Source organism: Musa acuminata, chromosome BXJ3-7 (genome assembly GCF_036884655.1).
Source record: "Musa acuminata AAA Group cultivar baxijiao chromosome BXJ3-7, Cavendish_Baxijiao_AAA, whole genome shotgun sequence".
Taxonomy (NCBI): Eukaryota; Viridiplantae; Streptophyta; class Magnoliopsida; order Zingiberales; family Musaceae; genus Musa; species Musa acuminata.
Window position 1 is genome coordinate 8,059,234 of NC_088355.1, and position 27,460 is coordinate 8,086,693.

A 27,460-nucleotide genomic window follows, 5' to 3' on the forward strand; every position below is an offset into this window, starting at 1 on the left:
AATGCATTTTTTATATTTTATGCACAATTATCAAACCCAGATCGGATCGAATCGAACCGATTCATTGAATTGGAAAAATTGTGATCCGAACCTCAATCTCATTCAATTCACTAATCAGATCAATTGGAGTGTAAAAAACACTAAAATATCCTTAAAACCCTTTTGACAATTTTTTTACTTCAGAAAAAAAAAAATCTTCACATTATTTTATTTTAATTTAATTTAATTTTTATAATATTTTTATTTCATTTATTAAAGAAAAATACATTAATATCTATTTCAAATGCAATTAAAAAATAAAAATGTAGATTCTAAACTAGTATTACTCACTGATTAGACCATTTGAACCTTAAAAAGGATTTGAATGCTCTTAGTATTTTATTAACTATCAAGGACATTTAAATTTTTATCCGTACATAAGTCTTTTTATAATGATAAAAGAAAAGACATTACTCAAAAGATGACATCGAGGGAATGATAGAAAAAAGCCCATCTGATGCTTAATCAAAGATGATATCGAGGATTAGAAATAGTTTGAGAGGTCGGGCTAAGCCAACATACTTAAAGCCCTTTTATAAATGACTCTAGTAACTATCGACACTTTGTCACATGTTATTCCGTAAGATAGTTTCATAGAATCATCGAAGATTATGGAATGTGGAGTAATCGAGTATTGCCCCAATTATGGAGAGTTGCTCAAAATCTTGGGTGTTGTGGTTAGCATCATCCTTTGTGCTTGGAGACATACAACATGTTGGGAGATAATGTCTTTACAAGATAACTCATTATGTAATAGAAGTGCTTCATGCCATAGTTGGGCCACGTCAAGATCAGGGATGCTTCATTGTTAGATTTAGTCGTGTTATGGGTTCAAAACTCTTCATGGGTTTAAGATGCTTCATAGCCAAATTCGATCACGAGATGCTTCATAATCGAATTTGGGATGCTCAAATGGCCAGATTCGATCACATCGAGGATTCAACATACGTCATGCGTCATGAATTCAAGATGTTTGATGATCAAATTTGATTGCATCAAATATTTGAGATGCTTCATGGTTTGATTTGTTCATGTTAAAAGATTTTTATCGTTTTCTATCGCTAGTCATCGTAATCGCCTTTGATCTGCTTCGATCATATCACTGCATCTAATTTGATTCGATTTTGATGATTTGATATCAATCCTCTGATACATAATCTTCTATGTCCAATCAATCAGTGGCCTCGAGCAAGGCAAGGATGAAGCTTTGAAGGCCAAACGATGTTTGAGCCTGTTTGAACTTTGGAACATTATTCTGAACTCACTTTTAGCTCGAGGCCTTGAAATTGTCTCTCTCATTCTTTCTCCTCGAGTTTGGACTATGACACGTCCGAGGGTGGATGTAAAACATTCATTCATTTGCAACAGTGTCGTAGAATCTTCAGCTCAAGAGAGAGCTGTCTCAATGACGTTGCCCTAATGCACACCGGCCATGCAGCCTGACGATATATGTTCTCTCTTCAGCATCGCCTTCTCCAGCAAACTCTCCTTGCAAGGCCATGCAACGTGCCAATGATCTTCTTGGGAGACACTTGAACCTCGACTTCACTCTCTCTCTCCTAACCCTGAAGATTCCTACTCTTCTATCAAGACGATGAACCGGTAGAGTGAGATGCTCAACACTGTGAGGAGTGGATCAAGCAGCATCAAATTTCCTCACTGAAATGCATGTACATGGAGTCTGAACTTTAGCACCGGGATGGCACACACATCAGTCACCTTCTGAGTAGGTCAGGAAGGAAATGCCTGCCATCAAATGATGAAAACCCTAGTGTTTTGGTGTATCTCCAAAGCGTTTGTGGCAGTAGCAAATGATCGACACTTGGCTAAAAATATACAGCAAGGTTTTTGAGGGTTAAACAAAGGAGAAGCACTCCTCCTTATTTGCACCATGCATCCTGGTTCTTAGCACACTGTGGTCTTCCTCCATCTTTAATGCATACTATCATGAGCAATCAGCCTTCAGTGTTTTGCAGAGTGATTGCTAATGATGATATGCACGTCGACTGCAGAGCCCTCAAGCATGCTGAGAACTCATGGTGGCCATCAGAAGGCTCCATGGAGAGTTGGAACCCAGTAATCTGCCCCGTTATCGCTTTCGACATCCAAGAAGAAGGAGACTGGAACGAGACAAAGTCCTCTACTCCTCAGGTCCTTCTTCGGTTCAACATTGCCTTCCTGATGGTAGGAACAAAAGCAGGGAAAGCAATCACTCTTTTGGAATCCATCATTTCTTCGTATACATGATTTGATTCTGTAAATGATGATTTGAGGTTAACTAAGCAAAGTAAGTACCTGGTCAGGTCGTCCTCTTTTCTTGCTGCCATTTCCATTTAGCAGCTGCCCAAGGAAGACACAAGCTTGGCATTAATGTCTTCCTTAATAGCTTCAGATAACAGATTATATAGGCAGGTTAAGATAACAAGAGTTTATTTACATGACCAGCTTCTTCTGCAAATATACGCCTCCTTTCTCCTTGTTCCTAGAAAACCATGCTTCACCGATCAGGCCGAACTCAGTGACAACAATTCAGACATACAAAATCTTTGTCATGTGATGAAAGCCTACGTGACAATATTAGGTTTTGTGTATCCATCAATATCTTGCTAAAGAGAGAAATGATATTATATCCTTTTAAGTGGTGTCATGGTTACTGTAGAGAACGAAGTACAATTTCCATGGAGCATTGCTAAGTGCATGTATTCAACATAAAAATGAGTCGTTAATCTATGCATGCATGGATCGAGAATCAGCACATAGCTATCAGAAAGCTTATGTTCATGAATATATATATAGAGAGAGACAAAAGGAAGCAGCTTGTAAGAAGTTTCTCACACACAAACCGTGGGCTACAAGTGCTCGTAGGTGCGTGCTGGAATGCACGCACGTATAGGTGTACGTGTGTGTGACAGAGAGAGAGAGAGACATATATATATATGAATGAATAGTAGCTTTGGGAAGAGAGCAGAGTGGGGTTGGGAGTTGCAGTCACTCACAGGCTGCTTCATGTTCCCTGATCCACTGCTCAAGTACGGTGAGCTCAGAGCCTACACGAAAGAAAGGAATGGTTGAGAGTGAGAAAGAGAACCGGAGAGAATAATCTCTCATGTATACGCTGGAACACATGGCATTTCAAGACACCCATAACTCAAAGATGCTGCACACTGACAATGCTTCTTCTGCCACCTACTTTAACTGCGTGCTCTCAAACCTCCCCCATCCTTTGTTTCACTTTTCTAGAGAGAGAGAGAGAGAGAGAGAGGGGGTAGACCTCAATTTGACTCTGGAGGAATCTGATGTAGCCGATGGCTTCTAGCAATACAGACGCAGTGTCAGTCTGAAAAAGGAGCTCATGTCAGGTATCCTTTACTTGAACACCAAAGAAAAAGAAATGGAAAATATGTGTAGCTTTGCAGCTCAAAGTACTGCGAGAGCTTTCACAAACAAGAACGCTGCGCATACGCCCCCATATGTAGATTCGAAACAGGCGGTATGAGATAATGGCGATACCTTCCCGAAAGGAGAAACAATCTGGTGAAGTGCAGTTATTCTGTCCCCTAACTTCTCCTTCCTCACCTGAAAACGAGCAAGAAAACATGTTTTTTACCTTAACATTTCCAATTATTTCTTACATACACAAAGAATTAATTGGAGAGTTTGCTTGCCCCATGTCAGTAGAAATGTAGTAGTACCTTGAAAGTAGAATGAGCTGAGGAGGTTCCCTGAACCCTAGCTTTCTTGAGAACTACACCAGCTTCTGTGCTGTTGCACTTGAAAGTGGAAAAAGAAGAAACAAGAACACGTTAGAAGCAGTATCTATCTATCTATCTATCTCTCTATCTCTCTATCTATCTATCTATCTATCCATCCCAAAGAATTCTAACACTTAACACTGATATTGCTGCAGGACATTACCATGCAAAGCAAAGAATAACGAGTAAACGGAGATCGATTGCTTCTAATTACAACCCGCAATTATTATCTCGGATGGAGCATGAAGAAAGAGTAGCCAACATATCACCTCGGGTGAGTTATCTGGTTGGTGATGCATTCTCTCGGACTTGTTCGAGAAGTCCAGCATGTTCCTGCCGAAACTCGCCGCGATGCAAGATCCAGGAGAGGAAGATGGGATAATTCGGCTCCATGGACTTGTAGATGCTTGGATCTCTTCACTGCCACCGCTGTGGAGGTAACCATTTCCGGAGATTTCTTGCTTTATATCAGACATATGAGGGGGGGTTGTTGATGGGTACACTAGCCGATCTTCCCAGTTCTTCATCTTTTCAATCTGGGGAGGTGTCAGCCCATACTTCTCCTCTTCTGCCCTGGAAGATTTCCAGCAAACCAAAGTAAGCAAGATCCAAGAGAATTCGAGGTAATCAGTGCTGGCAAGTGTTAGATGTGCATAAAATAGTAGAAGAACTGTAAGTCATGAGAGGGAAAGAAGACGAATTTTTTTGATACTCAACAAGCTCAGCTCATCATACAATTCGAAAAACCCTCTTGAGACTGAAAAGCTCTCTTTGTTTTTCTCCAAAAAGAAAGGAAATCATACAAGTTGAAGAACTGGAAATCATGAGAGGGAAAGAAGACGAATTTTTTTGATACTCAACAAGCTCAGCTCATCACACAATTCGAAAAACCCTCTTGAGACTGAAAAGCTCTCTTTGTTTTTCTCCAAAAAGAAAGGAAATCATATAATTATTAGAGAGAGAGAGAGTGAGAGAGAGAAAGAGAGTTTTACAGCAATAGCTGGCTCCATGATTCTGGTAGGTCTTGGCTACCATGAAAAGGGATCATTGGAAGTGTAGTGGAGGGTTGTGGGTACTGAGGGGAGACTGAAGGAGATGAAGAGGAAGAAGAGGAGGGTAGAAGAGGGAAGGTTTGCTCAGGAGGTGGCCTCATGCTGTTCAAGCTCCAACAGTTGGAGAGTCCTCCCACCATATGCTGCACCAGAGAGTTCTGAAACAACCCTCTATTCATGCCTGAATGCTTTGGGCGCACACTTGGTTCTCTACCAGGCTCTCTCCTTCTGCAACCTCTCCTTGCAACCCCAAGTCAACCCTTGGAAGCTTTGCTTCATTTGCTTCTATGGATGAGGTCTGGAGAAGAAAGCAAAGGCCCCTTATTAGGAGGAATCTAATTACCTGTGTACATGAGGGATGGAAGAAGAAGTGTCCTGTTTTGTTTTGCTTCCTTTTTCTCAATCCTTCTTTAGTATTTTTGCTCACCTTTTATTTCACCCTCCTTTCTTTTTCTTCCTTACTTTTGCTTTTATCATAAAGTGGGGCAAAATTTGGTGATGCAGAGAATTCAGACAAAAACAAAAAAAAAAGTGGCTTAAGGATGGGCCTTAGTACCTAAATTACCATTGGTTAGAGACACACAAGTGAATGTTGAACCTTTGTTACTTCACTCACCTAATGAGGTTGAGGTCTTTTTGTGTGTAGAAGAAACTCTGATATCATTGTCTTTAAAGATATTCTTCCATCCCAAAAGGAAAAAGAAAATCAAAAGTATCAACCACCAATAGAATATAAAATTTAGAGAAAACTACATAATAATAATAAAATATGAAAAAAAAAAAAGAATTTTGCTAAATTAATTAAAAATCTAAACCCAAATCTCATGAATTTTGAAAATTTTACTCTCAGTCTCTCTAAAATCAAAATCCAACATTTTGAGCCTCTGATTTTGAATTCTCATCCATATCATGAAGAACATAAGAATTGTTTGGTAGCTAGTGAAGGGTACCAACAAAAGATGGATCCTGTGGATGGTAGTCCTGCTGTACTATAGTACTTGTTTCTAGCTATTATTACACTAACAAAGTGACCACATATACAAATAATGAGCAACTTATTTATTGTTTTACTATTATGAGCATCCCAAGGACCACCTTATCCTTAGCCTGATAAAATTTGAGATCATTTTGTTAATTTTTCTACAAAACTTTAGGAAGAAGGAGAAGATAATAGTATAAAAAATTAAGAGTGCTTTTGTAATGATTTAGATTGATCCAAAAGCACCTATTTATATTAACTAAAAGATATATTATAATTTTTTAAAAATAATAATAAAAAAATCTATCATATCCTAATAAATCTTTTCATCCTAGTCTATTTATTTAAATCTAAAATTTTATCTAATCCTAACTATTTGAATTAATCTTAACACATATTACATGGTAACTTAAATACATTATAACTATACATATAATGCCATGTATAGTTATAGACCAACATGATTGAATAATTGAGACCAGGGAATAAAAAATAACCTAATTTTCCCAGCCATGGTTGAAACTGCATCATTTTAACCATGGTTCAGAAGTGTATATGCATCCATTAGCAGCACTAGGCAATGAAACTAAGAAGAAGTAGAGGTGAGATGGTTATGGTGATAATGTAAGTCACTACCACAGAACAAGAACATATTTCTCAGCTCCTTCTCATAAAAAGCCTTCACCTATTTTACCTTGATCACATAATCACAAGCAAGTGAAATTTTGAATCTATCCCCATTTTACTCCTCAGGATAGAGTTTAAGCAAGCATTGCATTATAATATTCCCAGCACCACCTGCAGTGTTGCAGTAGTCCAGCAAATTCCCTTGATTTGTGTATGCTTCCTATCATTCCCTTGGCTGCATAGAATAAGTCCTTAAATGCAGAGAGAGAGAGAGAGAGAGTAGTGGACTTTAAGGAGGAAAGACTAATGGTTTCTATACACAGTACCATATTCAGCATCTTTGTCCTCTCCATGAGGCCCTTTTCAATTCACATACTCTTCCTTTTAGCTCTTACTTGGAAGCAGCACTCCTCTTGCTTGTCTTCATCTGCTCATGCCAATATTCCTTTCCTCTCTCTTGCTTTCTTCTGCTTCTTTTGGTGAGCAGCTGCAAGGGTTCCAATCACAGATTTTGAGCTGCAAAGTCCTTGCTGGGGAATTGAACCTGAAAAAAATTCCTGCAAGATACAAGAGTTACAACCTGAAAAGTAAAAGATATGCCCCCATGGGTGCTGGAAATAAAACACTACTTTTCCTTTGGAGTTACCTATTCATGCATGCACATGTTTTGCATGTGGGGATATGGACCCTCTTGCATGATACTAGCAACAAAGGAAAAGATAAGTTTTGAAGTTTGATTTGACAATCCAACAAAGCTGGCAATGAGTCAATTCAGTTCATATTGAGTTCAATACCACAACAACAACAACATCATCATCATGTAAGACTCTAATTATATTCATGTTGTTTACATGGATCTTATGATTTTTTTTTGGCTTTTGTTGTGTGAAGAATGGAGAACTTAAATCTAGCTCTCCTCCTAATTAATTCCTAATTTGAGTTTCTAATTGCTGCTCAGCTCATTATGAATTGAAATGCACATAAAAAGCTTCAATTATTAACCCTGAATTGTCTACTTAATTCTCATATTTATCCTCTAAGACTTGTCTACAACAATGTAACTCTTTAATAAGGGAAATACAATAGTTTATGCTAATCGAATGCACATAACTGACCCATTAATAACATCATCAACCACTTAACAAAATCCAATTATAAAACATCATGTCATTATGAAATTAGGACTGCTTACATCAATCGAATGTAGAATAAGTAATTACTTTTTTATTAATTTAATTTATTATTGTGTGATGCTACTCTACAGTGAAGGATCCAAATCTTTTTCTTTCATCTTTTTCCTTTTGGAGGAAGCAACACATATATTTGTTTTGCTATAATGCTTGCACTCACTAAATCTAAATTAATGCCTATATTTGTATCAAGATAACTATATGGTTGTGATGGTATTAAGAAAACTTGATCAATAATACTAGTGAAGGGCACATTAATTTAGTGATGAATTATTGTGGCCTAAATGGAATCTTTGCTGAGGTAATATTTCTAGTCTCAAACAAATCCCAAGATGATCAGCATGACTGTATAATTAATCAAGATTAGCATACATGAAATAAGAAAATCTTGATCTACAATTTTTTACTATACATGCATCACCTGATCGATCACTCTTGCAAACCATGATAGAATGAGATTATTATTTTAGTTCATATGAGTATGTTCAATTTGTCTTCTTCCAAGATTGATTTCCACCACCAAGCGGACTTGGGAGGATGAGGAAGATGGAGAGGATTAATGAAAGCTGCAATGCTTCTCTCGAAGGAGCTCGAGAACAGTAACTCCCATGTCGATGCACGTGTAAACGAGCATAAAGCGCATGAGAAAAGCCATGATGAAAGGAAGAGAGGAACAAAGCAGGAAAAGGGACAATGGCGGGGTCCCGCGTGCCTGCCTGGGTTGAAGGAAGAGGAGGAAGGAGAGAAAGGAACACTGGTGATCGAATGGTGGTGTCAACGCTGACCTGACCCTATCGACACACCTCGTCACCTCTGCGTGCGTTCTTCTTCTTATTCTGAAACGCCAACACATGTCCTCATGATCACTCCATCACCCCCGCCTTCTCTTCTTCCTCCGTCATGCACGTATCATACCCGAGTCATTTATCACCCATAGGTTCCTGCTGATACCATCCTACATTGCAACATTAAGGAGGGGTGTTTAATGTATTCGAGGAGGGAGTACGAAGCATCGCTTTTATATAATCCTTTTTCCGGGTATAATTGCTTTATTGATCATGATGACATGCCTTGAAAGATGTGATTCTGATGCTGCTTTTTATTAGGTTTCTACCCCCCACAAAAGCACGTCCCTTAACGACAACCTACATGTATTATATTCTATAAACTGAAGTCTCAACACAAATTAGAGAGAGAGAGAGAGAGAGGATTGCACTGGCTGGCCGACAAGCACTTTGTTCTTTAGCACTCGAGAACTACTTGACCTTGAAGCATCAACTATCCCATTATGTATCGTCTTTCATCCCTTTTTCCAGGTAATCTCTAACATTGAAAACTGTTGTATGCTTCTCCTTGCTAGTCTATGGCTATATATATGTATAATAATTGTGATGAATGTATTCATCAGACCTACGAGACTAACAGCAAGCATTGGATCATGAGCTGACTTGCATGCTTACAACTTTGCTTAGAACCAATTCTGACATGATTGCTAATGATCATGACTCGCAAGTCCTCGCTGCAAGGATGAAAAGAAATCATTATCAAACTCATCGCTCTTATTGTGGTTGAACCTGTGATCATTTCGTATCAGTCAGTAGGTGCAGAACAAAGCCAGGGTTCAGCTTCTTTCTGGTACAGGATTCTGCATGGATCTTGATGATGTCCACAATGGTCGTACAAACATGATACTGCTCCACCAAATATCTTCTTCTTCTTGGATTTCTTTTTTCCTTTCCTTTTCTTCTTTTACCTGTAGACATCATCGCCTGCTGGGGTGAAGGATACGCATGCAAAGCGACTGCAGAAAGGACACGGTACTATCGATCATCTGCATATATGGATGGCAGAGAGCAGAACAAAACTGCAATAAGGGTCGAAGCTTGGCAAGGAGGAGGAGGAGGAGGACATGGTTGGCGACTTGTGTGGAGCAAGAGAATGTATGTTTTGCAGCAGGTTGGCTCCACCGGTCTGCCATGTTTGCTGAAAGAGATGCACGAGGGGCATGTGATGGGACACGCTGGTTTTAACATATTCTTGATGGCGAATTCCCAGGGCCACACATTTCCATCAATGATGCACACATTCTTGGGCTGCCGATTGGTTGCATTTGGATGACGAGGAGGCCATCTTGTTTAAAGTCCATCTGCCACATCACAGCCACTGATCCGTTCGGAAGGAAGACGATGCGAAACTCGATGATCGGGCTCATATTTGCGGATTACAAATTAATGCCTGTGGAACATCCGGTGGGTACGAATGACTGTATCCTTCCTTTTTTATAAACCATGAATGGAGATTCTATCTATTTTTGGTGAACCTCTTGGAGAATAATAACACCTTGTTTTGTTTTCGACCAAGAGTTAGGAACCCCACCTACTGTGACTAATCGATCACCTTAAAGATCGATCAACCTTTGTATCTGTTCCACATAAATGATTACAAAGTCTCAAATTACATTGGAGGATCCAACTAACCCATCGCTATTACACAACTCAAATACCATGTTCTTCCCCAAATCAAATTGGTACAACGCTAGTATCGTTCAATGTCAAAAAATCCAAGTATCAACTCCAAGAAATAAAACAGAAGATGGTAGTTTCCACCATTGGATATAAGCTTAATACAACAGATCACTAAACTCGGATGCAAAATCTTCCAACTTAATCTGCCCACTTGACCATTTTGTTTAATCGGCATTACATGACAACACCAGAGTTCTCCACATCAATTTCACCCATTCATGTATCTACCTCTTCCTCACTACCTTCATCACCGTCGACCTCCGTGTTAGTAGACTGTAGTTTTGCCATATGTTCAGCGAGTAGCTTATCATCTCGTTCGCTCACCTGCAACAGCATCCAAGATTCAGGCATAGCCAGATCATCCAATACAATTGCATCATCCACCAAAAAGGGAATTCCAAGGCTATTGCAAGTGTTCTAAAAATGTTCAGAAAAGACCATTTTGTCGACAGCACTCAAAACTGTGATGTACAGACTGCAAAAACTTGGCAATCAACCAGACCATTATATTGTTCAAAGATTTGGACAAGAACCAGAGCAAGAAGCTCAATTAACAAAACTGCAATGTAACGCTTCTCCTTTGCAAAAGGGAAAGCAACAAGAATACACCAAGAGAAGTATAATATAAAATATAACTTACAGCTCTTGGTGCCTCCTTCAGAGTAAGTTTTCCCTTGTGTCGTTCTATCTCTTCAGTGCAAGCCTTAATTGCATTATTCAGAATTGATATGCCTTGTTCCTACACAGGGCACAGACATCGCAGTAAGAAGAATAAAAAATCAAGAACCATAATTATACCTGTTGACTCAAAATATACCTGACAAAACATAAAATAATCATCACAATCTCTATAGCTCAAATCTCCAAGAATTAAATGAAGATTCATGAAGAGTCATTGTGCATTTGTAATAGGATATAAGAGAAGAATTGAAGCATAAACAACGTTTATAATGAGTGATCAAATTGATGTCTTGTTGTTAAAAATAGTAATGAACACTGGAAGTACAAATATCAACAGACTCAGCACCAATATTACTGAAAAAGTACGTAGGGACTATTTGCCAGAGACCCATCAGTCTCAAAGCCCAAAAAGAAACAGAACACTCTACACAGTCATTTAACTTATTTGTGAGATTTAGGATAGCACTTCCTCTGAAAATCAGATGTCTGCTTGCAAATCGAAACAAAAATATTCACTCCCATTCCAGGAATAACTGAAGTGAGAGATCCCGGATTAATGGCAGTGACCGAAGAATAGTCAGAACTAGCAATAACAAATCAGTACAAGTAACAGAACCATTCATATCCTCAGACACATTTTGATGAAGATATAGTTTTGTACAAGTTAAACATGAAACAAATAGATATTATATCTACATAATCCATTTCCTATAGACATCCAATTTAAATGGTTTTATGCTACATTCACGTACATCATGCCATCACGAAACCCTAAGCTCCAGTATGGCACCATTGGTGATATTCTAATTATGGGTATGAACTTATGCCATGACTGACAGTTTGATACTTTTTTTTTTACCTCTCTGTTAATGAAATCATGAACAGGAGAAATTTTCAGAAGACTTACTGATGAAAGTTCAACGAGGTTCTAATATGATAATGACAAACACAGAACATCACATTTCAGAAGTTAGAATTTCTTGTTTATTTTGAAAAAAAAGACAAATATTTCACTGCAAATTTGTATCCTAAGGTTAAATTAAGTATGAAATGAGAACCCTAAAAGAAAAAAACAGTCAAGCAATTGCACAAAACCACAGGGTTAATTGGATTATAAGGGGCCAGCCATTCCACAATACCGGCTCAATAAGTGATGTATAAGTTGACTCAAAACGTCAAGTGAACTATTCAAGTCTTCATAAAATTTGGACAAATTATTGTAACAGTATATAGTAAAGAATGTGGATAGCTAAGCAATTCAACAGCATTCTAAAGTTTAGTTACACCAGTGTTTGGTTAGTTGATAAATATCGAAAGATGTGTACAAGTCCAAACAGCATTCTAATCCATGATTTGAGATAGATGACATGTAGGGTTATTTCATTCACATGGTGGACCGTGATCCAATAGCTTGTTTGTCAATTATTACATTAGTTGAGATATCTTGGTCTTGCTAGGCTATATATTATATGCATTTGATTGGTCTCGTAGTATCAGTCCTCATGCTTGTAAGAAGTTATAAACAGGGGAAGCACCACTCGTCGCAACTTATGTTGTTTTCCACATATTTCAAGTACCTAATTATGTAACTCGTGATATTGTCTTTCCTATATGATACTTGAATACGATATTCAATCTCAAGGAACTAGATCAGGTACGTTTCTATCCTGATGGCTTGAAAGGGCTTCGCTGCTAGAGTAACAAAAAAGATATCTGTGCTACACAGTATAAGTTATGTAGAAGATCATTCGAGTTAGATAAAATGGAATAACAAAATCTTGTTTACCTTATCGAGAGTCTGAGTAGTGAGAACATAGAGTGGAGGGGCAACTAGCTTGATCTTCACGGGACAATCATCATTTCCTGCAGCTTCAGCTTTCCTCATAGCTTCCTGTGAGGCAATGGTTCAAATATAACCTACATCATTACATGCTTCATTTTATAGCACAAAAAATCCTCAGCATAATAGCATCAAGAATTTCAATAAAAAAATGTATGCGAGATCAATTGAAAAAAAGAAGAAGAGAGATTTGGCTAAAGTCAGGCATCAGTACCTTAATGTGAAGAACTCCATCGAACTGGAAGCATTTCATCTCTATATCAGCACGTATCTCCAGTGGCTGCAGTGTCATCCTTCTCCTAATATTCCTGACCAAAGCATCTTTCACCTCAGGCGTCACCGCACGTACCACCTTAGTCACCTGCGGTTATCCTGATCAAGAAACACAACTATACAAGTCACAGTAACAAGTTCAACAGCTACAAGACCAAGAAAAGGACCTCCTGCCCATCTGCTCCAACTTCCTTCGCTTCTCGAGTCAGGGGATCAAGAACTGAGTCCGGATCCGTCACAATTATCTTGAATGCCTAAGGAAAACATTTACAAATCGAATCTTTATTGGTTAAGTGGCGAAATCAACAAAGAACGAACTGAATTGCCTGCGTTGCTGAGTGATACCTCGAAAGCGTGGCCGTACTTGCGATAGAGGGGCCACCCGATGTGGATGTAGAGCTCCTCGAGGTCAATGTCCAGGGTCTCCGCGACATGGCGCATGATGGAGTGGACGAGCTTGCTCTTGTTGTACCGCTCCTCGCAGGCCTGAATATCCTCCACGGAGACGCGGCGCTTGGAGAGGTCGATGTATCCCTTGTCGCGGTCGACGCGGAGGACCATGACGGGCTCCTGGCGGCCGACCTTGATGAGGGAGGAGACAGAACGGATGCGAAGGCGGGAGAGCTCGGAGAAGAGGATCATACCCTCGATGTTGTTGTACTCGAGGAGAGACACGTAAGCGCCCATGTCCGCTATGTTCTTCACCTGGATCATCACAGCCATGTCCACCTCCGGGTACTTGGCCTCGTACATCCGGCACTCAAGGTTCGGCATCTTCGACGACTCCACGATAGAATCGAGAGTTAGGGTTCTTCTGATGGGATTAGGGTATGAAGGATTCACGGAAAGCGAGAAATGTCGCAGGCGGAGGGCAAAACGAGGGATTAGCGTTGGAGGCGTCGGGTTTATGGTTTGGAGATGACGGGAAAGAGGAGGGCTAATTACATATTACGCTCTTAGCATCGTCTCTGGACATATCTATAATTATAGAAGATAAAATATATATTAATTTTATTGATAAAAGATATAACACGTGAGTTTTATATTGATATTTAATTTATACTAACAATGTCAATTTTATTAATAAAAGATATCACATGTGATAATAAAATTATTAATTTTACTAATAATATGCATAGAATTATCAATTTTATCAATAATAAAATGATCATTTTATGCGACTTGTATCACCGAGTAGATCCACCATTGTTGACATATGCATATCTTCTCATCCTTATTCATCGTATACATTAGTATAACGTCTTCGTCAACTTCTCCTCCCCTCCTCTATATCGCCCCACCTCTAGGCAACCATATCGAAGGCCTCCATAGTTCGTGAGAACTGCACTTATATGAACCTATGACACTCCTCATGCTATCAAGTCATGTTAGGTAGGTAGACATATATCGATTGTCACATCATATGTTAGTATGGATTGTTCTTTTCTCTCAGCGTATCCACTGGCCATAAATACCATTAGAATAAACAAGATTAAATATTTTATTTTTATAATTATAAAAAATATTAATATAAATTTTGTAAGTGTATGAACGAAAATAGTAAGAGGATCAGATAATATGTAATTAAATTGTAGAAGTATGCCTCAAGAGTAAGCTGGAAGGTGTTATAGACCAAGCCTGAATTCGAATTGGACTATATATATATATATATATATATATATATATATATATATATATATATATATATACACAATTGTGACAATAAATATAAGGGTGATTTTATTAAAAAATATCCTCATTTTGGATATTTGCTAAGTAGTTATCTCATTTGATTTTTTTTAACCATACCCTCTAATATAGAAAATACTAAAACTATCCATCTTCACTATCCTCCACCGGTGTCATCAGCCAATGTCCACCAATTACCAAATACCCTTATTTTAGATTTTTTTTAAAATAATTATCTCATTTTATTTTTTTTAAAACCATACCCAATAATCTAGAAAATATAAAAACTATCCCTCTCGATTGTTGTTCACGCGTTGTCATCATCCCTTTTTCGCCTATCATTTAATCATTGTCAAGGTGGACGATGGGTGGTGATAAGGGGCAATGACGAGCGAACATTGGACGACTGCTGAGGTGGGTGAGGGACAAAAGAGTTATAATGACAGTTGAGGTGGGTGAGGGACAAAAGAGTTATAATGAAGAACAATTTTGATATTTTGTAGATTAAATGGTATAGTTTGAAAAAAATTAAAATAGAAGTAATTATTTAAGAAATACCTAAAATAAGGGTATTTTCTAGGAAAATCTCTAGCTATTTATGGATGTCTATTAATTTTTTATATTATTATAATTTAGATAATCATATTAATAGAAAGATTACCTTGGATATTATTTTCAATGTGTATGGGTAATGGGTAACTGAGCAATTACCTTGAATATTTTTTGACTCAGCTTTTTTTTTTTTATGTTGCAAAAGTTCAATATTTTTTGTGTTTTTACCGGTTAATTAGTCTTTCTTTTGGGAAAAGAAATTGCATTGGCATTTTATTTTAAGTTTTTATTATTTCAATTAGACAATAAGGATACATGGGTCTTTTTAAAGAAGTCTTTTGAGTGTCATAGTTCCAACTACTTTACAAAGTTTTGATTATATTCAAATTACTTGAAGGAGTTAACTATTTTTTTTTTTATGTATTAAGATTAGAGATCTAACTAAAGAAATGAGTCATTAATGAAATAGAATTTATTTTTATGTATAGGTCATGTATTACAAAGTCTTGGATTTGAGTTTAAGTTAGTCGAGAAGTAATATTCTTTATATTTGATTTTTATATAGTAACTTTTTTTTTATTTTCATCATAAATGTAGATAATGAATATCAAATTATGTTAATCTTTATGTCAAGCTTTTACTATGTTATTTACTCGTTGATCTCTTGATTTTTTTTGGATTTATAAGTATCCTCTCTCTCTCTCACATTAATCTTATCTTTTATTAGGTTTTTGTGTAGGAAACTTTTAGGAAGAATCAGAATGAGTTTGTTTTATTGGGAAGAAAAGGCTTCACATTTGATGTTCTTTTAGGCAGATGACAAAACCACTGATGTTACTCTCATGGCCTCTCCCTTGAATATTAAATCGAGGTTTGCCAAATATATGTTAAGTGATAGAAATCTAAGAGGGTGGGATCATGACATGGCATTCATGAAGATGCATCAATTTATCTAATTAGTAATGAGAATAATAATTTATCTAATTAGTTTATTATAATCAGAGATTATTCCTTTGATGCTTTTTTAAACGGTATAGAAAGTCGTCGGAACTCGCCAAGAAGATCATCGCGAAGTCCGAGCTTGTCGGGAGTCCGTCAGAACATCATCGAGGGTTCATCGGATGTTCGCCGAAAATACGTCGGAAGCTTACCGAAAAAAGTGATTGACGCACCGGAACACAAAATTACAGTAATCATGTTGTAATTATCATAGTTAGAGTATTGATTAAGTTAGGATTGAGAGATAATCTCACTAACTTAATTAGGACCAATTGAGCCCTTAACAGATCTAAATTGGGCCGAATGGAATAACCCATTCAGACCCAGAATTCCTAACCGGCGGTATGTTTATATAGAGAGAAATAAAGTTGTTCGTTAAGACACGTGATAACACAAAAAGAGATAATAGGAAAATTATTCATACTAATAATATATATATATATATATATATATATATATATATATATATTATGTTCATACCTCATAATATTTATTCATATTAAATTTATTATAAAAAATACTATGATAATAAAGGTCTTCAATTAGATAACTCTATCGTTATATATTTAAGAAACCGAACTCGATTCAACCACGATATTTATATATTTTGTACATGCTTTTGTACATGCGTTATTGATCTAAGCATCGAAGAAACCGTATCGAGAACTCGATTCGATGACGATATTTATTTATTTTGTACATGCAATATAGAATTCATCAATAATTTTTCATCATTAACTAAGTAAAAATATAGGCCGTTTGTGCTTTGTCCATATTTTGGCGCAGTAATATAGTTTCTTTTTTTTGTTTCTTAAGAAAAAATTGAATGTTTTATTTTATGTTTATATTAGAATTTTAAATACATGATATTTTAAAAAAAGACAAGGATATATATGCAAAAACTCCTTTCAAATATCACCGGAGATCCGTTATAGATCAAAAAAATCCGTTGAGACGCACAACCCGATCACGCTCGTTTCCACCGCCTCCGGCGTCCTCGGCGTCGATCCCAACCGACCTCGATGGCGACATTCGTCTCTCCTCTTCCATTTGAATGTGCGTCCGTCTCCTCGACCCTCCTCGGACGATCGCGGCCAACTACCTTGTCCCCGCCGTCTCCGGCACCAAGAACCGCCTCCCTCACCTCCTACCGCCTCCAGAGTGGAGTCAACTGTGGGGATTCGGGATCTGTTATCCCCGGACCGGTATTCATAGCATTTCACTACGATCACTGCTGGCACATGGCGGTACACTGATCCCTCCCGACATGGTCACTTGTGAGGGATCTCCCCGTAGGAACTTTGTATCCATCCCCACCCCACCCCCCCCTCCTTTGCATTTGGAACAGATCGAATCGCGTTATACATCGGGCAGATCCGGCTGTGGCGGCCATGACAGCTAGGGCTTGGCAGGGGTTTGTGATCGTCCACCTCATCTTCTCGACTCTTTTCACTGCGCTCTACGAGGATAAGTCCTGGTGACGGATTGGTTTGTAGATCCTCTTTTATATAACTTCTTTTCCCGTCGTCATGTGTGTTTCCTTCTATTATGCAACTTCGAATATGTTGTCCAGGTTTCTTCTACTTCTTTTGAATTCTTCCTCATTAAAGCAATCAAACATGTACTTTGAATCTCGTCCCTTTTGTTATGCAATCATACCAATAGTTTCATAAATCTCTTGCTTCTCGATGTGTTATTAGTTTGACCTTAATATCTATATGCTAAATTTTGCAAATGAAATAAATGATGTTTATCAAGTATTTTCTGGAGCTAGATTTTTCTGATATCGGGATGATTACTAACAATATTTTAGAACATTAGGGAATTACCATCAGTTAGGATGGGTTCCTTGTAGTCGTGTAAAGTTGCAAATTTTAGATGATAAATCAAGGAAACGAAAATTGCATGCAATTGAGCACAACATCTAGATAATGAGATTTTGATCATGCACTTTATCATCTAAGAGGTTGAGCTGAATACTGTAGAAACTATAGTTTTTATTTTGTATCCATATGTTGGTTCTTACATGTATGTCGTTTCTTCTTTTAAGTTTTACATGGTTATTGGTGGTAATGATTTCAGTATTTCTGCTACAAATATTCTTGTTGAAATGAGAGAGGCACTAACCTTTTCGTACTTGTACTTCTCTTTTTCAGTCTGTTATAATATTAAATTAATTAGATACAATTAGGTTTCTTTCTTCACATCAAATTATTTTGAATCTTAAAGAGCAGAAACTAATTGTAAAAGAAACCCTTATGAGGGAGAACGAGTAGGGTAGTCAAACCTTTTTCTGCCCTTGATCTAACTCTGTGCTTTTGGGGCTTATAATTCCAATCATAAATCACATTTGTTTTCTTGGCAAGAGTCATGTTCTTCTTTCAGTCAAAGTCATTCAGCATCTAGATTGCATATGTTCAATCTGATAGAGTATAGTCAAAATCTTTTTAAATTATCCAACCATATTTTAATAACATAAGATGATTTAGTTGAGTATTTTAGGGGCTCAAATGACCATTCTTGTTAAAATGTATAATTATTTATTGAAGTTGAAAGACATTTATATGGCATGATGTAGTTTATTAAAAGCAACTTTTCTTTGTGACACTCATAACATTGAAACTGTATACCAAATGGGACCACCAATATCTCCATTTTGAATGTCAGTCTGGATTGGCTCTCTACGCTGCCCAAAACTATCCAGTTTGGTTTGGCTTATATGTAAGATGTAGGTAATCCTTTTAAACAGTACCTCCTTGTTTTGTTGAACTTTGACCATCAAGTCAAAATGTGAACAGTCTATCTTATTTCTCCTGATGTTAGTAAACTACACCGACTTGTTTTAGATCAGTAAAACCATTGGTTCTTGAGTATGGTACTCGTCTCTATTGGAGGGCTCACATGGTTTGAGATTTTCTTGGGTCATGTGCTGTAGCAAATTAGCCAAAAGCATTTTTCCCTGCATTATGTTTATTCTCAAAAAGCTTGTGCCACATTTTGTAGGATCGACCTATTCCAATGGTGGATCGAATCACCCAACTGATATTGAAACCCTTGGGAAATTGTGGAACCAGTTGGACTTGGCAGAGTTAATCAAACTTGATTAATTTTTAGCTGATTCTAATTGCTTTTGACAAATTATCATTAGTATTAATGAGCTTTGGCTACTCTTAATCTCTATCATTACTGATTCTTTGTGGCGCAATCAATGTTTGACGGGTTTCTTTGCTTCTGGACTATAGCCAACTTTTGGTCAATCATGGACATTTTGAATTGATTTCATGAAATCTGATAAGACAATATGATTCTGTTGGTGCATATTAATCTCAATTTCATCTATCACCATTCTTGAACTGATCTCAATCTCATGAACTTTGGTCAAGTATCATCATTTTCGAATGGTTGCCTTCATCGTTTAACCTCTAGATGTAGCTATTGATGCTAACTTCTGTGTATTTCTGTCATGATTTGTGTATTTGTTTCTTAATTTATTAGTGTACCATTTTTGCCTTCCGAAGATGTATCCAAGCTCATATTATCTTCTCATTTCTTTTATCAACTTTGATACCTTCCAACTAGAAGTTCCAAATGAGAGGGAAGACCTCCATTTTCCCTATCTACCTATCGATGTTTTAGATATCATTTATTAAGCTATGTGTCCCCTCCAGCCTGTGTAAATTCTGACTGTTTCTCTGAATAAGAGGCATGTGATGAACTTACTGGAGTGGTTCAAAAGGACACCTTTATGATGTTTTAAAGGGGTGATAATTGGAATTTAGGTCGGTCAAATATATGACCATGGCATAGCCATGGATTATTGTATGCACATATGCATGCTATATCATCATGCCTTTGCAAATTAAGATGTGCCCATGTGTCATAGCTAAGTTGTGCATCTACTATGTATTTATGTACGCATATCAGAAAGATGTCAAACTATTTATTCTTTTTTTCTCGTCTGGAGATTTCATATATACATGTATATATACATGTGTTAGGGTGGACCTTGGTACAACACTAAGGTTGCTCCTTTTCAACCTTGTGGCCAATTTTTGAGTCTCAAAAATAGCTTCTCTAAGGTAGAGGGAAGGCTGCATATATGGAGAAATATATATACATATGCATGTATATAATATAGTATAATATAATATAAGAATACTTAAATTTATAAATTTAGGCAAATACTCCAAGCAACTCTTTGTATAAGATTGTGGGTAATATTGCTTGACCTGGTGACCTTGTTGGCGGTTGTGCTGTTGTAATCATAATGTCTATGAAGACTTACGAATATCCTTTGAGCTAAATTTCCTGTCCTCTGTTCTACCAGACTTTGAGCGTGCTATTATTTAGTTCAGTGGATGATTTGTATACTGTAGTTATATTAGTCAAGTGGATGATCTTCTTATTATGGCTATATTTTGAATAGATTAAGCTGCCCATTCTCAATACACAGGCTAAAACTGGGAGAAAACATGTTGTAGCACTTATGGAAGAGAATGTCATTCCTTCTCTTGATCTCCATGCAGATGATAGCTGTCAGTTTGGACTCATATATTCTGTTATCGTGTTAGTTATCAAGTCTCTGCTTATTAATGTTCAGAGTATGATACTATGAGTAAAATAGGAAACCTTGTTTGTATAATTAGAAACTCCAATTGTGTAAGTATTGGAATATTTGGGGTTTCCTTTTCTCTTCTTGAGAATTGAAATAACTTTTAGTTGGCTTACTTCATGCAGCTTGGAGGCATGTTCTTGGAAAAAATGGCCATCTCAATCAAGTTGACACCGCTCTTTTGAAGTGTAATTTTCTCTAGTACTTTGTAGATGTAGTTAACTTTTTGGGGCATTAGCCTATGATTTCCACTCTTTGAGTAGGTTATCCCTGTCATCTTGATCTTTTTATTTGTATGCTTTTAGCTAATATGTTCTATATTGGAACTAGTGTGTTTTTCACTTCGTATGTTTTTACACATTCTTAATACCTTTTTTCATATCTATGTCTTCTTTTCTTTTTAGAATTCCTCTCATGTTTAATGCTAAACATATGCAAAGTTTTTAGAACTAGGATCTTTATATAGTTACAATTAAGGAGTCAAGAATTCATTGCATGTGGCATGCATAGTTGTTGGAATGTCACATGCTGCATGTTGTTCCATGCTGAATCTCAGTAGAGGCTGTTTTGCTGATGGTACTAGATGAAAAAGGGAAGAAAACTGGAAACTAAAAAGAATGAATGAAGAAACAACAGATTTTTCTTTGCTTTGGAGGAATGCTGCATCATTCCCATAAATCTCTTGTGGCCATCATACATGGCAGATGATTGTGAGCTTAACACTGAGGTTAGTAGTGACTGTGAAAAGAGTTAGGCCATAAAAAGGGAAACCCAAAAGCATACAATCAAAATCTGTTGTCAATCTAGCTGTGGCTTGATTTGGTTGATTCTAGTCTGGTTGGTTCCGTAGCGAACATTGATGGAACACGTTTCAGAGATTCTTCAACATGATGCAATATGGTGGGTTAAATCTCAATGAAATGTTACATGATACTTTGGTGGACGTGCCTGAAGCTTTTTATCGCTGATTGGAACGTAGTGTTGCTCATCTTCAAACATTTAAATGGTAGTTCTTCTCCAAGCAAATAATATTTTACGTATGTGAATTTGTGGTTTCTTTGCAATATATCCTCTTTTGCATTGTGATCTCTTAATTTCTAGATTGAATGACCTGTCAATATGAACCTTTTGGTTGTGGTAATACTTCTATGCAATTGGTTCCTCAATAGGAGGATGTAGCTCTGGCAACATATTCCACAAGATATATCTTTTGGCTGGCAGGTCTTTACTAATTATGGGAACTGCTCTCTGATAATTAGATTGCATTACCTGTTCCAATCATAATTTATGCAACTTAAGTCTATTTATGATATATATCTTCTCCAAACTTAGTGTTGTTTTAAAGTTTGGTGTCTATAGCTTTTCTCTTTTCATTTTGTTGCCTCTGATTTTATCATTGAAGTGTCTATGTTAGGTGATCTGGTTTGTGTAAGTATGTAAAATATTTTCTTAGGTAAAATGATATCCAGTGGTCTTGGATCTGAAGATCTAGTAGATTTCTAATATATTGCAAAAGCACCTGAGTTAAGGTAGATGGTGTTCAACACAAGGAAGAAATTTCTGAGAATCATTATAATCGTATGTTAGCAATAGAAACATGTAGCATCTATTTTGTAATTTTAAATTTTTAGCTGCAAAGTTAACAAGTTTATTGTTGGACGTAGATATAAACAATGCATTATAAATATCACATATTTTAACAGTTGTGAATAAACACAGCATACATTTTGACAAAGTTCTTAGTTGCAAAGTTAGTTTTATTTTTGGGTGTAGACATAAAAAATGCATGATCAATATTGCATCTTTTTTACAATCATGAATAAGCACCGCAAGACCAGCTCTCTAGATATACCATCTATGAAAATTCTGGAGTGGAAAAGTTGCATTTATATAATATTGTATACTCTTGATCCCTTGAATCTCTAGAAGTGCAAGGACCTGAACAGTAATCTCCATTAGATCACCGTTTTTAGATGAACAGTATGAAGCCCTTTAGTTGTGCTACTATAAAAAGATAGAATGGAATAAAGTACTAATTCTGGTTGGTATTGTGAATGAATAAAGCTATGATGACAAATGTCCAATACACAGTCAACTTGGCTTGCTTAGTCAAGGCTGCTCGGTTTATTCAGCCAGTTTAACCAACCAAAATTTACTGATGCAGAAGTTGCCAATCTCATGAAAAAGTGAATTATTGGACCTACCAGAAAAGGGAATAAATCTGGATTTTGCAGGACCTTAAAAATTCTGTTAATGTGCTATGGGAATAGATTCAATTCTTCCTGATGAATTCCCACTCACATTATACTTATCTGTAAGAATATGAAGATTAGGACTTTGATGGTTTGTATATATTCCAATGAATGAACAAGGTGCATCTGATTATCTAATGGCTTTTGTCGGGTAGTGGTCACTGGAGAATGCTTTTGCAGTTTCAAGCATCCATGTATGAATATTTTATTGTTGAACTTAATTGAGTATACTTCTATATGCTAATTGCAAGGAATATGTCCATCAGAACACTGCTAAATTTTTTCAAGAAGGATATTCTCATATTACTGCTCTTGACACTTCACCATTATTTTGTTCCTCATTGTTTTGCTAATCCCACTCAACCATTTGGATTATGGAGTGGCATAAGTTTACTTCATCAGTTTGGCAGTGGGCTTTAGATGAGTAGTGAAGAATTCTATTGAAGCCAAAGATATCAAAGGCAACAATGTTGATGGAAAGCAAGTCTGTTCCAAATTTGTGATTGAAAGAGGAAGCAGGAAAAGAGGGACGTACATATTATAAGTCGGTCGTGACTCATTTCCACTAATCTTTATCCAGTCTGATGTTGACCTAGAATGCCAAAGTGATTTAACTTAGCAAAATTCCAGACAATTCAAAGTGTAGGTTTGAAAATAATCTTTCAGAATTACTGGCCTCAAATTAGTGGTTGTTGGTCATGTTACTTTAATACATAATTGTGTTATAGGTTTATGCAGCCCATTCCAAATAAGAAACTGATATGAGTAAAGTTTAATGTTTGAACCTACTTTACTCTAGTTAAGATGTGAATTTGAGATTTAGTAGGAGGACAATCAGTTTTGCTTTAGTAGTTACTTTAATCATATTAGTTGCGATTTATTTTACCGTTGGTTTAGAAGTCTAAATGAAGTATCCCCCAATCCTATCCTTGTATATATCCAGTAGCACCTTTAACAAATCAGAAGGATTTCTAGAAGTATTTAGATTAATATAAAAGAAAGTTCAGCCAATAGGAGAAACAATAATTATCCAGTTGTGGGATCCTGGATGGTCAGGACAACATTTAAGCATTGTATCAATATCTAGCATGTCAATTATCAAGCCATACAACACTTGGATTCAATCAAAAAAGGTTTCTGGATGGTTGGTTGGCTCTTGTTAGTTCTAATTTCTTTCTTGTTTTTTAACATTTTGGCTTCTGTCTTCAAAGATCTTGTCCTAATAACATCTCTTGTCTCTTCCATTCTAATTTCTTTTATTTGTTGCACTAATCATTACCCACTTAAGTGACTTTTCCTGCATAGTAACAATCTATATTTGGATTAGATAGGTTTTGATTTATCAGGAAGGTTTTGTCATATAGATGAATCGGATACAGGTTTATGCTTTTGTAAGAATCTCTTTGTATTTTTGCTGATATAAGAATCTTTGTTATAGTACAAACTTTTATCAAGTGGAAGGCCTGAAAGATATTGTGACAACAAATGCCAAATTGGAATTCACCCAAGCATGTTTTCTCTTTCAGTGTATATCTCTTCCTTACCGAGATTGCTTCACCAAGAGCTTATGATTCGCTTACTGGAGATTTCAGCTGCACACGTCTCACAATCATTTCACTAGTTGCCGCCATTTCTGTGACATGGACCTCATCCGAGCAGGAGCATAGAGAGAAATAGAGGTAAAGACCCTCGACTTCCATGAGCCACTGAATCATCCACCATCTTCTTGGCCGCTCTCTTTTTCCATCTCTTTGGCTAATAAAATAGAGACTCCTGAAAATTCAGTGTTGGCATCTATTTGGCAACAAAGACACGAACGGTTTCTATGTTTGCAGTCCTTGATATCAATGTCGGGATTATTAGATGACACTGTTGGTCCTCTCCAGACATGGCTACCAAACAGATTTTACATGCTAGAAATCCTAAGACTAAGACTGAGGTTTATGAAGGTGACTTCCATTTATCATCTTGTGTTGTTCAGCTTTTACAAACTAGGTGAAGCCCTTGCCGGAGTGATGACTGACATCAGAGATCGCAGCCTGCTAACAAGCGCTTCCGACTTCTTTTCATTTTGGTGGCTTGGTTCTTCAAGGTAGAGTTGTTTTCATATGCTGTTATCAAGTGTTATAGCCTCAACTAACTAATTGCCTATAGTGCCTGTGCCAGGTCCAGTTTCTCTAGATGCCACCTGTTACCTGAAATTGAGATGCTAGATATCTGAAAGCGATAGGATGTACTGTGAGTGAAGGTTTCATATTTTTCATCCAATACTATCAGCTAGGATGGTTTTGGAGTCTTCAGCTAGTGGCAGCCTAAAAGAAGAATTCACAGGTTCGCAATACCGAACAAAAGGTGACACACTTGACAAAAGATTGGGGCAAGCATGCTAATAATGGTAAATGATTTTCAAAGTATCGTTGGCAATCATCGAAAGCAAAACAGTTTGAGTCGAGCTGCACAATGCAAAGCCGGAGACGAGGGGTCATATCCTATTTCTCACTTTGTTGAAGCTGTTGACTCTTTCTGGTGCCAGAGTCTGACTTGCAATCAATGCAGCCCATTTGAAGGAACACCATGGAGGCCTACCACCACTTGCCTCACCCCTTAAGAGAAGCCATGTGATATGATGGTACTCCACCTCTTGATTCAACTCCACTTTGCGGTCTGCACTTGAGCCCACCACTCAAGTAACAGAGGCCATGCACCATTTGAAGATGGTACAATCACTGTTGGGCGCAACGGGGATTACTGTAGCCTCCATGTTGGAATAGTGAAGGTGGGTCTCACTGATTTGAGCTCATTTTTATCTCCAACGAATCGAGAAGGTTATCTTCCTTCTGTCTGCAGATGGCAGTGCATTGAGGATAAATTTTTAAAGGGACTTCGTAACCTGCTGTCTACACTTATCACAGGGATGCTCAACTATGGGAATACACATTCATAAGTTGAAAGGCCAGAATACTCAAGGTAAAATTTGTTGGAGGTTTGGAGCATAGTATGATTTAGAAACTAAGATTACATTTGGCTGGGCCTTGCATCGAATTCAGTACAGTGCAGATGTTTAATACAAGATAGAAAATTCGGTAACATGACATGATTCTATCTTCTACCAGATCCCAGTTTGGGGATATTGGTGGTAGAAGGGGTCGCATTGTTGCAGCATTGCTTCCATGCTTATCAGCACACAAAAAGTTATTGATGCTACTGTTGGTGACACTACTTAAAAGAGGAGTCTCTTGGTCCACCTTATCTCGTCAACCATAGGAGGCCAAGAAAATATCCAATCTTGGGTCCCAAAAGGGAACCCATTGCTACTGTGGAATGGTTTCCAATTAGATCAGGAACTGTAAGAAAGAGGAGGCTGAGGGAGACTTCTAATCACTCTGTTACACAACCCACCAACAAAGGAGGTCCCCTTCCACCTACAATTCGACAACTACGTTGGTGCTCATTCTGTATCATGTAGCCCAAATCTTTCTCTGGATTCCACTGTGCCACCACCGGCAACTCGGTCCACGAGCACATCGTTCAAGTGACTGCCATCATGTTATCAATCTCAATTATTGGATCTGAAGTTGGCGCCGACGCAATAGATGCATGTAACGGAATCTTGAATTCCATGGGGCTACCAGCTTTCCGAGGCATGTTCTTGTGATACCTTCTTTCCTTTGGCAAAGTAGCATGCTTGATACTTTGGTCTTAGACCAATCAAATGAACATGAAGATTAGATGTGGGAAGTGAAAGCCACTCCTAGTTTCAGATCCTTCTTATCTCAAGATGGTTCCAGAATGATGCTTATTTATCAAATAATGTTGATCTATATGGAAGAAAGAAACCCCTCAACTAATGATTCTCTTGAGAGGCACTTGAAATTGCTGTTATTTGTCCAGCCATTAAGGTAATAATTATAACCTTAAGCAAGAAAACTATGTTAACTAAGAGTTATTTTTAGCTGCTACAGTAAAAGGTTACTAGAAAGATGTGGGGTTTCACATTTTGGATTCCTTGTTCGTATAATAGAGCATGAACTCAAAAAGAATCTGGATAGAAAAAAGGTATGTTAAGGATAACTTTTTTTTGCTTATTACATAATCTTAGTCCAGTTGAAAAAGTTAATTAATGCTAATATATGAGTCTTTGGAACAGAAAAAATGACACATATGGTGTCCCATAACTTCAAATGTCTGACATGGTGCTCTGTTGATTGTAATATACTTTTTACAATGATTATTTCTTTTAGAAAAGTTTACAATGATGACTTCAGCTAATATACCAGAGCAGAACACCTGACACTAGATTCTGATATGATATTAACCCGGTTATAAATTATTGAAGGAGTCAGTAAAATTAAAGGATTAATTAGTCTTAGGGTGGAGACACTAGTTCCTTCAGTTACG

General features: G+C 37.1%; 2 protein-coding genes and 1 long non-coding RNA gene across 5 annotated transcripts; 1 reads left to right on the plus strand and 2 right to left on the minus strand.

Moving 5' to 3' along the window:
* Positions 1-1,671: 1,671 nt before the first annotated feature.
* Positions 1,672-5,276, minus strand: LOC135642722 (transcription factor bHLH68-like). Of its 2 annotated transcripts, none has more exons than XM_065159106.1 (9): positions 5,187-5,276; positions 4,061-4,364; positions 3,732-3,809; positions 3,550-3,615; positions 3,311-3,376; positions 3,036-3,086; positions 2,477-2,521; positions 2,335-2,379; positions 1,672-2,217 (listed from the first exon to the last, which is right to left on the minus strand). In XM_065159106.1, the coding sequence occupies exons 2-9, from the start codon at positions 4,316-4,318 to the stop codon at positions 2,086-2,088; spliced, it is 741 nt and encodes a 246-aa protein (XP_065015178.1). In that variant the 5' UTR covers positions 4,319-4,364; positions 5,187-5,276; the 3' UTR covers positions 1,672-2,085. The 2 variants fall into 2 exon arrangements, with proteins under 2 accessions (XP_065015178.1, XP_065015177.1); XM_065159105.1 differs by having other exon boundaries at positions 1,797-2,217; positions 4,784-5,251.
* Positions 5,277-10,021: 4,745 nt separating this feature from the next.
* Positions 10,022-13,894, minus strand: LOC135642214 (eukaryotic translation initiation factor 2 subunit alpha homolog). Its single transcript, XM_065158171.1, has 6 exons — positions 13,304-13,894; positions 13,126-13,212; positions 12,900-13,046; positions 12,632-12,736; positions 10,805-10,903; positions 10,022-10,488 (listed from the first exon to the last, which is right to left on the minus strand). Exons 1-6 carry the CDS (start codon positions 13,730-13,732, stop codon positions 10,381-10,383), a joined length of 975 nt encoding a protein of 324 aa, XP_065014243.1. The 5' UTR covers positions 13,733-13,894; the 3' UTR covers positions 10,022-10,380.
* A 3,262-nt stretch (positions 13,895-17,156) lies between these two features.
* LOC135643106 (uncharacterized) lies at positions 17,157-27,221 on the plus strand. Of its 2 annotated transcripts, none has more exons than XR_010498146.1 (5): positions 17,157-17,686; positions 20,936-20,998; positions 24,589-24,741; positions 25,044-25,154; positions 25,217-27,221. It is a non-coding gene; the product is annotated as an uncharacterized LOC135643106 (long non-coding RNA). The 2 variants fall into 2 exon arrangements; XR_010498147.1 differs by having other exon boundaries at positions 25,229-27,221.
* Positions 27,222-27,460: the final 239 nt, after the last annotated feature.